General features: G+C 56.7%; 1 protein-coding gene across 1 annotated transcript in view; it reads left to right on the forward strand.

Annotated features, from left to right (window-relative positions):
* Positions 1-13,584, forward strand: part of CLSTN1 (calsyntenin 1) — a 55,064-nt gene extending 41,480 nt beyond the window's left edge. Inside the window, exons 8-19 of the mRNA XM_087820122.1 lie at positions 226-474; positions 798-919; positions 3,024-3,186; positions 5,951-6,007; positions 7,160-7,317; positions 8,393-8,541; positions 8,807-9,033; positions 9,551-9,721; positions 10,071-10,216; positions 11,163-11,298; positions 11,568-11,752; positions 12,071-13,584. Coding sequence (XP_087676248.1) covers positions 226-474; positions 798-919; positions 3,024-3,186; positions 5,951-6,007; positions 7,160-7,317; positions 8,393-8,541; positions 8,807-9,033; positions 9,551-9,721; positions 10,071-10,216; positions 11,163-11,298; positions 11,568-11,752; positions 12,071-12,244 — 1,937 coding nt within the window. The 3' untranslated portion in view covers positions 12,245-13,584. The remainder of the gene's footprint in view (positions 1-225; positions 475-797; positions 920-3,023; positions 3,187-5,950; positions 6,008-7,159; positions 7,318-8,392; positions 8,542-8,806; positions 9,034-9,550; positions 9,722-10,070; positions 10,217-11,162; positions 11,299-11,567; positions 11,753-12,070) is intronic.
* The last annotated feature ends 72 nt before the right edge of the window (positions 13,585-13,656 follow it).

The raw sequence follows: 13,656 nt of genomic DNA on the forward strand, positions 1-13,656 counted from the left end.
AGGTAGGAAATGCTTATGTGCAAATGTTAATTGTGGGTTACAGGTAATGCTTTTTTTAAAAAAAGATTCCTGCTTATTATTCATGAGTTTTTCTTATAATAAAAACCCTTCTCTTTGAGAAAAATAAAGTGGGTCTAGTGAACCGTATAAACCCGGGGCAAGGACGGTGCTTCGGCGTGGCCTCGGCGGGCTGCGTGCGTAGCAGGTGTTACCGTGGTGTTCCAGGCGCTGCGTCTGGCACTGCCGAGCTGCTCCCTTCCCCGAGCGGCTCCCTGAACTGGACCGTCGGCCTCCCCACCGACAACGGCCACGACAGCGACCAGGTCTTCGAGTTCAACGGCACTCAGGCAGTCAGGATCCCAGATGGCATCGTCTCCGTCAACCCCAAAGAGCCCTTCACGGTCTCTGTGTGGATGAGGCACGGGCCCTTCGGCAAGAGGAAGGAGACCATTCTCTGCAGCTCAGACAAAACAGGTTAGCGTTGCTGGGAAGGGTGCATGCGCCGTGTCCACCGCTGTGGCCACTGGACTCCGTCATCCCGAGAGGCTCCCGGGGCCTGGCCGGTTCTGTGTGTTGTTCTGTGTTTTGCATCAGGGCCCCGCCCGCAGCATACCACCCTGGCGTCTGGGCTTTTGATAGTAAAAACCCAAGTGTATTTGTTCCTGATCCTGCCTTGGCCCGACTGGGAGTTCATTTACGCTGATAAAACCATGTCTTTGAAATCCATTAAAGAAATAGCTTTTATTTCTCCTTCGGGTCTTAAGTTGGCAACTTACCAGTCGCGTCTCTCTCTGCAGATATGAACCGGCACCACAGCTCCCTCTCTGTCCACGGCTGCCGGCTTATTTTCCTTCTCCGTCAGGATCCTTCCGGAGACAAGATGTACAAACCTGCGGAATTCCACTGGAAGCTGACTCAGGTGAGCGATGGGGAACTCGCCGATTCTGCTCTTTTCAGAGGGGAGCGAGGTGCGGCGACCTCGCATGGCCTGGCCGCTCCTGCGGTTTTATGAATTCTGCGTCTGGGTCAGAGGATGCAGATGAAATCCACTGAACCCCTTTCCACTGAAGGCCCACGTTATTTTTACATAGATGTATTTTATGTATAAAATATTAACGTCAGGAAATTGTACGTTTTACATTCAGAATACCGTGTTATAACTTACTAAAAGAGCAACCCTTGCTTGAAGATTGGGACGGAGGACCCTTGCGCGTGTTTATTGTCTCAGGCTTTGCCTCCCACGCGGCGCCCAGGAGCCCAGGGCCCTCAGCACATTCAGGGGGCCAAGGGACATTTAAAACGTTCAAGGAACCAGCCGTCTTGACGTTTTTCGGATGCCACGTGAACCACTAGCTTGAGGGAGTTTGCGGCTTTGATAGCAGCTCATGTGACATTCCTTTTGGCAGAGTCACGCCTTTCCCAGTAGTTCCTGTGCGAAAAATTGAGTTCAGTGGAAGCTCGGTTCTCGAACGTACTTCGTTCTGGAAGGCTGTTCAAGAGGCGGTTTGTTTGAAAACCGAATCATTTTTTTTCCATTAGAGATAAGGTAAATTGAATTAATCCATTCCAGACCCCAAAAAGCAAAAAAACACAAAAACATTCATAGTACAGTTTCCTGAGATGTTGGCAACGTGAGGTCTCGTGGTAAACTGACTCACGCTCGCGCGTTCTCTCCTCTGTTGCCCAGGAGACCTGTGACTGACCACACCGATCTCAGCGTGAAAGGGCTGTGGGGTCAAGAACCAAATATTTTGAGAACTGAGGTTTGACTGCTTTCAAAAGACACGGTCAGCATGACTAGGTTTCTAGCATTTATCATGGTGTTAAAAATATATGCCTCCCACCCTCTTATCATTCCTTGGGGTCGGGAGCCCACTGCTTCTCTCCACCTACGCTCAGGGCAGGTCTGCGGTCACCTTGCCCCGGAGCATTGCTGTGAATGGTGCGTGTAAAGTGCAGCGTTACCCTGCTAATGCCCTAGGAACCTGCAGCACTTACAGACTGGGGTCTGATAGAAGGTGCTTTCGGAGGCAGCTTCTCCCTTCAGAACATCTTTTCAATGGACTTAAACTGAAATTAAGATTTTTATCAGTCTCACAAGTGAATTACTGTGCAGTCCCTTTATCTGGAAATGTTTCGTGTAATACATGTACATACACATGGATGTGTAGATTGCATGTGCGTAGTAAACACACATACAGTGTTAAAGGTTTACATTTTTCCTCTTATCAGGAGCAGCTGCTCTTTTAGGGGGTATGCTTCGGTAACCTATTTTATTTTGATGTTTCTGGTCTGTATAAGCTCTCGATTTCACATTAGTTTCTTGGAATTTAAATGTAAATTGGGTAAGCTTTTTTGAAATAACATTTTTAAAGATTTCATCTCACAGCATCTCTGTCTCTGCCTGTCCGTGTTCTTGAGTGTCTGCTTCTTCCGCTAAAGCCAAAAGTCAGGGGATGCCAGACCTGAAGGGGGCCTTGGAGCCCGCAGACCCCGCCCTCACCCGACGACTGGGGAGATGCTCCGGGGACGCTCATTCAGGATAGGAGGGGAGCTCAGCTTAATTGGGTGTGCCGTCGGAGTTCATGATCATGGCATGTGGATCGTCAGCTTTGAGTTGGGAAAGAAAGTACACATGCTGAGATCGGAGGCGTCTGCGGTCTTGATCGGTTGGCGGGGGCGGTGGCTGGGTGTCCATCCTGCCGATACGAGACTTCCCTGGTGTCGCGCTCAGCGGGAGAGAGCCGGGCAGCTCCCGGTGTGGGGGCCCTGCCGTGTGATACGTGAGCAGTGCCCCTGGTCTGAAATGCCCTAGAGAGGGCGCGTTGCCTTGGTGAGATGTGGTTGGGTGGGAGGTATTTTGTCGTTAGATACTTCTTTTGTAATCGTTTCCTTTCTAGGAAGACACATTTTCCTTCTGGGTCACGTGTGCCCCGTGTCCGGTTGTATTGCTGCCCCGGTTGTGTCTCTGGATGGGAGGGACAGTGGACGCTCGTGCGCTGACCCTCCCTCGGCTCCCGCAGGTCTGTGATGAGGAGTGGCACCACTACGTCCTCAACGTGGAGATCCCGAGGGTCACGCTCTACGTGGACGGTGTTGCTCACGAGCCCTTCTCGGTGACTGAAGATTACCCGCTTCACCCGTCCAGGATCGAGACTCAGCTCGTGGTGGGGGCTTGTTGGCAAGGTAACGGTCGTGGGCACCCCTTTCCCCACGCCTCGGGGATCGAGTGATTCCCGTCTGCTCTGTGGGAGGAAACAGGCTCTTCTCGGTACCTTCCCTCCTTCCCCTACGTTTCGTCCTTTCCCTGGGCCTGGCCGTTCTGGGGGCATTGCCGAAGCTGACCGTGCCCGGGGTGGCCCTCTTGATGGGCGCTGACTGACATTGTGTTAAAAGGCTAAGACGCACAGACACCTTTGCTGGAAGCCCAGGAGGGAGCACTGCACCGGGGGCGAGTGTAATTGAGGAACATTTTGTAAGTTAGTCAGTTTGTTGAAAAGCTTGTGAAAACACAGAGGCAGCAGCCGGGCACAGAGGTGTCAGTGTGCTTCGGCCAGAGGACTCTTCTGACGTGGTGAGCGCGCGACAGGTGCCGTGCTTGCGAGGAATCGTGGACGTGGCTGCTGGAAGGCCACGGACGGGCTGAGGGGACAGCCACCAGAGCAACACTGCCATTGATTCGTGCTTTCTGAGTGGCAGGCTGCGTGCCGATTCTTCTGCATAATTATCGATCCCTATAATGAGTCTGGGGGTAGAAGCTCTTTTTACCCCTATTTTATAGCTAAAGAAACAGGCTCTGAGAAGCAGCGAGCCCGGGTTCCCAGCTGGGTCACCGTGGCACTGGGATTTGAGCCCCTGCAGCCGGTGCACCCGGGGCCCACGCTCTGACCCACCGGACCAGGGGGTTAAACCTTTCCTGGGCCGTGGAGCCCTTTGGTGGTCTGAGGAAGCCTGTGGACCCCTCCTCAGGATAATTTCTTATTCATCTATCAAATAAAATACGTAAGATTTCCAAGGTAACCCATTAAGTTGAAATATAGTTACCGAAGTAAAAACAAAATGTGACACGTCAACACCTGTGCCGCTCTGTTGACAAACGGAGAGCCGGCTTTGGCAGCAGGTCCAGTGCCCGCCGCGACTTCAGAGTGGCGAGGGGCCGCGGGACGGTGTCTGCACCGTGGGACAAGGCAGGAGAACAGCAGCGATTTCTCTTGGTGAGAGTCGCCGTTTCTGCTAATACCACTGTGGTTTGTGGCTGACCATTTACAACCAAAGGAAAACTAAATTTGAGAAGTTAGTGAAGATAAGCATGTAGTTTTTTCCCCTCCCATCCAAGTTCAGGGACCCCTCCGCCTGCCCTCGAGGTTCACGGGCCCCACGTTGGCCCTTGCACTTGGCTCTGTGTCGAGTCACTTCAGGGTGTCAGCATGGCTACAGGCACCTGCTGAACAGGTCTTCTCACTTCCTCCCGGTGGAAACACCGTATCTCGAGTTAGGTTAGAAACCCGTGAAAGAGCCTAACTTCTGAGACAGCTTGTTTCGTTTAGGGGAATTTGAGCTTCATAATTTTCCTGCAGATCCTTTCAAATGAAAAGCATTAAGACAGTAATTTAGAGCGAGCCCCTTTGGCGAATTCCCAGATTTAATCTTGGTGATAATTCATCCGTGAGGGAGGGGGCGTCGAGGCCAGCCGGTGAGGAATGTGTGATTAGGGTTGCAGGAGTTTTTTGGTTGCTCTTCTTAACTCCTCAGTTCCGATTTGCTTCCCAAATTAAACAAAAAATTTCTTGAGAAATTATTTTTAAAATAAAAACACAAGGGCAAACCTAAGTGTTATTTTACGCTCTGGGAGATTTGTCGCTTGGGTGAAAACAGAACCCCCACATCGCAGGCACCCTGCCTCCCTTTCACGCCGCGGTAGTTCTGCCCCGAAAATGACAGTTTTCACCTTCCTGCGCCTCTTTGCACCTCCGTATCCTCAGCCAGAAGAACCTCCTTCAATTCCCAAACCAGACACAGGTTTTTAAACATTGAATTAACAGGGAGGAAGATCTCTGTTGCTGCTTTCAGTGGATTTGCAGCTGCTTTCCTTACAAACTGACCACAGAGAGCCTGGGCTAATGGTGTGTCGTCACCTGAGGAGTCACCTGAGCCACGAGTGCTCCGGGGCTCACCCGCCCCAGGGTGCCCCAGGGCGCCGCGGGGGCTGCGGGCAGACTGGGCCCCCACAGCGCGGTCTGGGGGGTGGAGGTTCTGTGCTCGGCCACTGGGTGCGCCTCCGGTCGGGCGTTATACTCGGGACACTGGCCCGGGAGCTCCAGGGGCTGCGGATGGTAGAGCCCCAGGCTCCGCTGACGACCTGATGACCTGTTTCTCTGGGTGGATCCTTCCTCTTTGGAAAGAGTGGTAGAAAATGCCTTTTCTTTGTCACTTAGAGGTTAAAGTCTAGAGCGATGTGAACTGGTTTTGAGCTTTCTGGAAAGTAATGCCCTTCCAGAAGCTACCGTACACCAGCCTGCGGGCGGGCACGCGGCCCTGTTAGGGAGGACAGTGCTGCGGGCCGCCGGGCAGTGCCCGCATCCGGCACATCTCTGCCGTCGGTGTGAGCTCCTCCCTGACGCCCCGCCCGGCGGCCGGGCTGGGTAGATGCGTGAGCTCAGTCTCATTTTGCTTCTGCCCTGCGTTGTGGCCAGGAGGGTGTGGGAAGGGAACACCAAGGGGCGTGGGGTGGGAAATTCCGCTCCTGGGAAAAAGTGACCGAGTACAAGCTTGCTTACAGGCGGAGCCTGTCCTCAAGGCGGGGGGTGGGGGCGGGGGGGGGGTGGGCACACAAGGGGAATTTTTCTTCTGCGTTTCTGGCAGCTTTTTAAAACGAATTTTCAAGGTCCAGTGTGAAGAGCCTAATAACCTCGTGGTCCTTCTCTGTTGTCTCTGTCTCGCCTCTCTGCAGAGTACTCAGGAGTTGAAAATGACAATGAAACTGACCCCGTGCCTGTGGCCTCGGCAGGTTGCTGGATTTTTCCCCCTATGGTTCACTATTGTTTCATTTAAATACGAGACATCGATTCATTGCACATTTTGCATGAAATGCCCAAGTTGCATTTTGGTCTCAGACACCATCTGAGCTGCTGCTTTGTTTGCGTTACCCACCCCACCCACCCCCGCATTGCTTCCTGGGATTTCCCTTCTCTGCCCATTCTGAGCCCAGTTAAAGGGAGCACATGACTCATTAATGCAGAGCACTAATGGGATTTTTATTTTTCTCATCAAGTTTCACCCCGACCCCCCTGCATGAGGCTCCCTGCCGAAATCTCACAGGCCAGGTTTGGGGGTACCTCCCGGTTCTCAGGTGGTTGAACCGTGAGACAGGAACAGATTCGTTTCTAGATACTCTAACCTGACACTAAATCTTAAATGTATGTTTCTTAGAAATCTCTGCCCCTAGCCGTGGTTTGTAGTGGTGTCTAGTGTCCCGATCAGGAATGAGACCTGCTGCTGAAAATTGGCCTCTCCTCCGTCAGTGTAAGAACAGGCTGTGGCTTCACCTGTGCTAGTCTGTCAGGGGCCAGTTCTGGGTTTTCGTTTCCCTTCTGACACCCTCACTTCCCGGTTACCCGCAGTAGTAGGAGACGGGCGTGGGGGGCACTCAGCGCAGCCCCCGGGAAGGCCTCGACCCGAGGCTCCTAAGTGCAGGGCGGGATCTTAAGCACCCCTTTTCTTTCTAGTCACGCTGTGTGGGTTCACCCCCGAGTTTGTGTGTATCCCTGAGTCACTCAGAAAGAGCAGCTGGGGTGTGAACCAGCTGGCTGACAAGAAGAGGCTGGTGCTAGTAGGACGTGTCCCTTGTGCACCGTGGTGACAAGTGTGGGCTAGGCCACCCTTACCAGTGAGTGGCCAGATGTGTGGGGACACTCATGGGACCTCTCGGCTTCCAGGCTTCGGGTGAGGGAGCCCCGAGTCCTCTTCAGGCCACATGCATGATCATAAGCGAGTTAATTTCTTCATTGCGCTTCCATGTAGATTGCAAGGCTAACAGGACTTGGTCTGAACTAACACGCATGTCCACCCATCGAGCTGCCACCACCGGTAACACTGAGAAATGGAACAGGAGGCTCCGGGCTGCACCCCTAACTGCCTGCCTTTGCCCCGTGTTCCAAAGGTGGTGACCTGCACATGACCCAGTTTTTCCGAGGTGATCTGGCCGGCCTGACGATCCGGTCTGGGAAGCTCACAGACAAGAAGGTGATTGACTGTCTGTACACCTGCAAAGAGGGGCTAGACCTTCAGGTCCCTGAAGACGGTGGCAGAGGAGTGAAGGTAACACTGCGTTCACCTGCACAGCGTTCACAGGCTTCTAAACCACGGGGTGGGGGTTGCCGGCAGAGGATTGATCTGTGATCCATCCTGAGCTATTCTCATGCATAACACCTCTGACACAAAATGTGTGGTTTTTTCTCACACCAGCCAATTCCCCAACTCTCTGGACACCAGGTCTCCAGGTGTCCAATAATTTAATTCTGACACTACCAGGATTTAAGTTCAGACGGTACAGGTTGAGGGCTCAGTGCCCCCAGGCTGCCCCCACTTCAGGTGCCAGTTGCAAGAGTCTGGCCCTTGGGTTACCTGCACTTCTCTTCGACTTGGCTGTGACGTCAGGGGTTCCCACAGTCTTCACACCCTTCCCCTTTTTTAGGTTCAACACTTTGCTAGAACTGCCCAGAAAACAGACAGTACTTTACTCTCACCAGTTTATTATAAAGCCTTCAACTCAGGAGAAACCAGACGGAAGAGAGGCACAGGAAAAGAAACTGGGGCAGGTGCCTGAAGCTGCCACGCCCTGTCCAGGAGGGTCACCCCCCTGGCACCTCCTTTTCACCATCTGGACGCCCCGTCCCTGCTGTTCGGGGTTTTATGGAGGTCCCGTCACAGGCATGACTGATTAAGTCACTGACCATTGGTGAGCAGCTGCATCTCCAGCCGCTCGCCTTGTCCCCGTAGCTCGGGTGGGGCTGCCAGTTCCAACTCTGGTCACACAGTCGGTTCCTCTGGCAGCCAGCCCCCATCCTGAAACTGTCCGGGGCCCACCGAGTGTCACCTCGTTAACTAAACTTGGGGTGGTTGGAAGGGACTGTGAGTAATAAAAGACGCTCCTGTCACTCAGGAAGTTCGTAGGGTTTTAGGAGGCCTTTGCCAGAAACCAGGGACGAAGGCCGAATGTGTATTTCTTTCACCACATACGTTTGCACCTTAGAAGTCACCCAAACGACATGAGTTTTCTTCTCCAGGTCACATTCAGACCAACCCCCAGCTAGTCAGTCCTCTGCAAAACACTTGGTTTCAGCTTCTCGCAGTCCGAGCCTTACTCCCCTCTCTCCGCTCGGCACGATTTCAGATCCAAGCCGGCCCCAGCCAGTCAGTGCTGACCCTGGAGGCGGAGGACGTGGGGCAGCTGGAGGCGGCCATGCAGCACGTCGCCTACCTGAACTCCCGGCAGTTCCCCACGCCTGGGATCCGGAGGCTCAGACTCACCAGCTCCCTCAAGTATGTGCTGGTTCTTAAGAGTAAGCGCGTCTGTGCCCACTGACGCCTGAGAAGAAAATGTGTGGGGGGGTTTTTAAGGCCACCCGGCTGCCCCTCTGTAAGGAGAGGTGAGCCGTCCCTGTTACCAGAAAGTGCGAATGTTTGCTGATGACATTTGGAAACACCGCCTGGGCCTGGCCTCTGTCCTGTGTCTGTGGCATCCCTGTGGGCCACCCCCCAGTGTGCCTCTCAAGGCCCTGACCTTCCGCCCCTCCCCTGCTGGCAGGTGTCTTAATGAGGCTGCCTGCGCTTCGGTCCCCCCGGTCGATGGCTACGTGATGGTTTTGCAGCCGGAGGAGCCCAAGATCAGCCTGAGCGGCATCCACCATTTTGCTCGCGCAGCTTCCGAATTTGAAAGCTCGGAGGGCGTCTCCCTTTTCCCCGAGCTTCGGATCATCAGCACCATCACTCGAGAAGTGGAGCCCAACGGGGAGGGAGACGAGGACCCCACAGGTAGCGGCCCCTCTGCCCGGAACGGTCGCCCTGGCCTTGGCTTGAAACAGGGCAGCTGAGACCACGCCGCTGCGGCCGGCGTCCTGGGCCCCTTTCCTGTGGGGTTTTGGGAGGTTTGAGTGTTTTGATGCTTCTGGCATCTGACCTGAGGGCCGAGCTCCTGGGGATCTTTGGAAACCCACCTGGAGGGTCCTTTCCTTTTCCTGGCTTGACGTCTGGACCCGAGCTGACCCTAGAGGTTGGGCACTGTTGCAGGAGACGCTGTCCCTTTCCTGTGCCTGGGCTGCACCTCTGTTGCTGGGTCCGCCCTCGGAGGACAGGGTCCCCCCATCCTCAGGCCTTCCCGGTGGCCAGTCCTCCTGGACACATAAAGTACCCCCTTTCTTGAAAGTGACTCTCCTGCACCCATCATTGGTCCTTACAAGGGCTCTGAGCCAGCGAGCTGTTGCGTGGGACCCCCCCCCACCCCCACCCTGGCTCCATGGCCTCTGCTAGTTCCGGTTGGGCCCTTTTGCAGTTCAAGAGTCCCTGGTGTCTGAGGAGATCGTGCACGACCTGGACACCTGTGAGGTGACGGTGGAGGGAGAGGAGCTGAACCCCGAGCAGGAGAGCCTGGAGGTGGACATGGGCCGCCTGCAACACAAGGGCATGGAAGTGAGCAGCTCCGACCTGGGCGTGATCTTCACAGGTGAGAGGCGGGCTCGCCAGAGCCGAAGGCAAGCCCCACACCCCTCGTCTTAGGACTTGGAGACTGTTTGGGGGAGGTGGGAAAGGAGGGCGTTTCCTGGGATCCCACTGGGAAGTACAGGGACTCACGGCCTGTGTCCTGTCCTTATGGGGGGGGTAGAGGCCAGGCACGTGGCACATCCCTTCAAGAGGGAGACAGTTAAAAAGCTAAACGTGTGACCAGTGGCTGGTTCAGCTGGCCCAGGTGCCTGACCCCAGCCTGCCTTCGCCCGGGGCCCTGGCCCTGCCGGTGTTCCCAAGCTCAGCCACAGTCCCTGTTGTCACCATCCCCCTCACCCCACCCCCCGCAGGCGTGGACACCATGGCCAGCTACGAGGAGGTGTTGCACCTCCTGCGCTATCGGAACTGGAACTCTAGGTCCTTGCTTGACCGGAAGTTCAAGCTCGTCTGCTCCGAGCTCAACGGACGCTACATTAGCAATGAGTTCCAGGTGGAGGTGAGTGCGGGGCTCCCACTGAGAAGGGCCCGTGCACGGCCCTGGTATCAGCAGACACTCAATTTTAGGGCATCCGTGGCGGCACCTACTTGGATTTCTCCCAAGGGTGTATTTTCCAGCCTGGGGCTGCTGTTGGTGAGACCTACTCAGGGTGGGGAGACAGGTCAAGGGGCAGCCAGGGTGCAGCACAGGGCTCCCCCGTCACAGCTGCGTCAGCCCGAGAGCCCGGGGCCTTGGGAGGGAGGTGGTCACGAGCACGTGGCAGTGAGTGGCTGCCTTGGGAGGGCCGGGGCTGTCTCTGGAGGTTTGACACTGTTAGAGCAGCGCCCAGGGAGGCAGGTTGGGGAGGTGGTTTGCAGTGTAGACGGCTGGGCCTGCTGTGATGGGGGGCCCTCCCCTGCGTCTTCAGGGGCCCCATAGTAGCCCCTCATCTCTCAGGGCTTCGGTGGGCTGGACAAACAGACCCAAAGTCACTCAGCAATCGAACATCTCACATCCACGGTCACCTCCTAGCAGCGGGGGGCTAACCCCACAGGGCGAGAGAATCCACGAGTGTTTTGTCTGAGCCAGAGGGTAACGATTCGAAAGGCAGGACGTGGTTCTGACGTGTGCTCTCCTTGGCGGCTGTGGTTTCAGGGAAAAGGGGGGAACAGTCGGTGCCTCTCGGGCGGCCTGTGGTGAGGGCAGTGGTGCTGCCTGGTTTCTTCCCCGGCCTTGAGTGGACAGGTTTCTTCATACAATACAACAGGGATGAGTTACGTAGTCGGCGATACATCCCCTGGGTGTGTGGCCATGTCACAGCCGTTCCTAAGCACTTACCCTTGGTTTTTTCTGTCCGTTTCTCACCTGCTCCAGTCCAGGGAGCGCTTTGGGTGCCCCTGGGGTCAGCCCCCGAACTGCACGTCCGTCTCTCAGAAACACTCAGGCTGCTCTGTCTCTGCTTCAGGTAAACGTGATCCACACGGCCAACCCCGTGGAACACGCCAGCCACATGGCCGCCCAGCCGCAGTTCGTCCACCCTGAGCATCGCTCCTTTGTCGACCTCTCGGGTCACAACCTGGCCAACCCCCACCCGTTCGCAGGTAGGACTGTGGGCCCCTCCCCGCCTTGCTGCCGAGAGCCCGGCTCCTGCTCCAAACGAGGAGCCTAAAGCCCCGACAGGGCAGACGCGGCCACGGCTGCAGGGCAGCAGTTGGACCCGGATTCGAAACCTGTGCTGAGCTTTTCTAGTGTTTCCTCGTGTCCTGCGGGGTCTGATGAAGCTCCTGCCATCTGCGTGGAGGAGGCCGTGGGCGCGGCGGCCCCCGAGCTGGGGTTTGGGGTCATGGCCCCCGTCTCAATCCCGTTGCAGTGGTCCCCAGCACGGCGACCGTCGTGATCGTGGTGTGCGTCAGCTTCCTGGTGTTCATGATCATCCTGGGCGTGTTCCGGATCCGGGCTGCTCACCAGCGCACGACGCGGGACCAGGACACCGGCAAGGAGACCGAGATGGACTGGGACGACTCCGCCCTGACCATCACCGTCAACCCCATGGAGGTAGGCGCGGCGGGCAGCCCCTCGGCCAGCGCCAGGGCCAGCGCAGCCAGAGCACGTGTGAACCACACGGCGACTCTGAGTCGCAGGCGTCCCCGTTTGCCAGGCAGGTAAACTGAGGCCCAGCGAGGCCCTGTTCGAGGCCGTGCCGCCCGGCACTTGTGCCCCCTGCTCGGACCCCGTGTATGCTGACCGGAGCTTTGTTTTCCGTGTCGTCTTTGACGAGGCGGCTTCCGGCGCAGTCCCCCCATCTCGCTGTGGAGCGACACGGGAGCCCCTTCCTCTGCGGGGCCCCGGCTCACGCGGCCGCCTCTTCCTCAGACCTACGAGGACCAGCACAGCGAGGAGGAGGAGGAGGAAGAGAGCGAGGAAGGCGAGGATGACGTCACGAGCGCCGAGTCGGAGAGCAGCGAGGAGGAGGGAGAGCACGGGGACCAGCAGGCGGCCGGCCGGCAGCAGCAGCTGGAGTGGGACGACTCCACCCTCAGCTACTGAGCCCCCGCCGCCGGCATCCGGAAACTGCCGCCCGTCGCGCCTGCCCCCGGGGCCACGTGTACAAAGTCGTCTGGCCAGTAGGTCCGCTGACCCTCCCCTCGCCGCCCGCGCTTGGTGTGCAGGCCCCCAGGCCCCCTCCCCCGCCCGCCGCCTGGGCCTGTCCCGCGAGGAGCCGACACGCGCCCTCCCGTCATCTCGCTCTGTGTGGCCCCCTCGCGCCTCCACAAATGCCGAATCTGGACTCGGTGACAAAGGGTTAAAACTGCTCACTCCCACCTGGTAATCCCTCCGTTTTTTTAGTTTTGTTTTATTTTTTAATTTTTCATTTTCCCCAAACTAGTGCATGTATAAAATGGCCGAATGGGGGTTCATATGTAGATGATGAACTGACTTTTTAATATTTTGTAAATAAATTGGGATTCCTCATGTCCTTTGTGCTAGTGTAACCCAGGGTTGGAATGCAGGTGAAGTGAAACACTGAGTGCGGGAGACCCCTCGGTGCCCCCCAGACGAGAACGGGGCACCCCGCTCGGGCACGCGGCACCCAGGACTGCCCAGCCTCAGGTCTCGGCCCCGTGCGGGGCCAGCCAGTCGCGGGCAGGGGTGTGGTGTGCTGCTTGTGGCGGGGCGCCCTCCCTGGCTGGACGTGGCCAGGCCCTGTCTGTGTCATCCCACCAGTTTCCCACGTGGCAGAGGGGTGGGGAGCGGGGATCCCTTGCGTACAGCGCCCTGTGCCGGAAGCCGGACCCCCCGTGTGCAGCCTCGGGGCTCCTCACGTGTACCCTTCATACCAGAGGACGCATGCACAATACGGACGGCACCGACCGACCACTTGGGTCGGAGACAGCAGCAGGCCCGAGCGATCCATACTCAGAAGGTCTGGTGACACGTTCGCTGAACAGACGCCCAGCGGCCCAAAACCAGAATTTGACTTCCCCCAGCAGCCCGAGCTCTGTCCTCCCCGGCGCCCCGGGAACCCCGCTCCCGGGCGCGAGGGGCCTGCTGCCCTGCTGGGCGTGAAGGGAAGGGAGCGAAAGTCACGAGGGAAACCCTGCAGCACTTTGTTTTCAATTTACGTGTAAAATTTTAGATTTCTAAAACGGGCAAGTACTTCTGAATACTGTCCCATGACCCTGACTGCTGGGTCCGAGGACACTGCGCCTGTCCCGTGTCTGTGGCCCCCCACGTGCTGTCGCTGTAGCTGCTGTTTAGACCGCGGGTAGATGCTAGCGCGGAGGCGAGCCGTCCGCTGTCTTAGCCGCTGGTCCCACCTGCCGACGTGTACATTGGTGATAGGTCAGAAGTGTCTGCACTACAATAAAATTCTGGTTCTAACCCCAGTGGAGAGCGTGTGGTGTTTAACCCTGTGCCCCTGGTTTCTTCCCGAGCCGAGAACATCACACGAAAAGGCC

Source organism: Miniopterus natalensis, chromosome 9 (assembly GCF_054644295.1).
Source record: "Miniopterus natalensis isolate mMinNat1 chromosome 9, mMinNat1.hap1, whole genome shotgun sequence".
Taxonomy (NCBI): Eukaryota; Metazoa; Chordata; class Mammalia; order Chiroptera; family Miniopteridae; genus Miniopterus; species Miniopterus natalensis.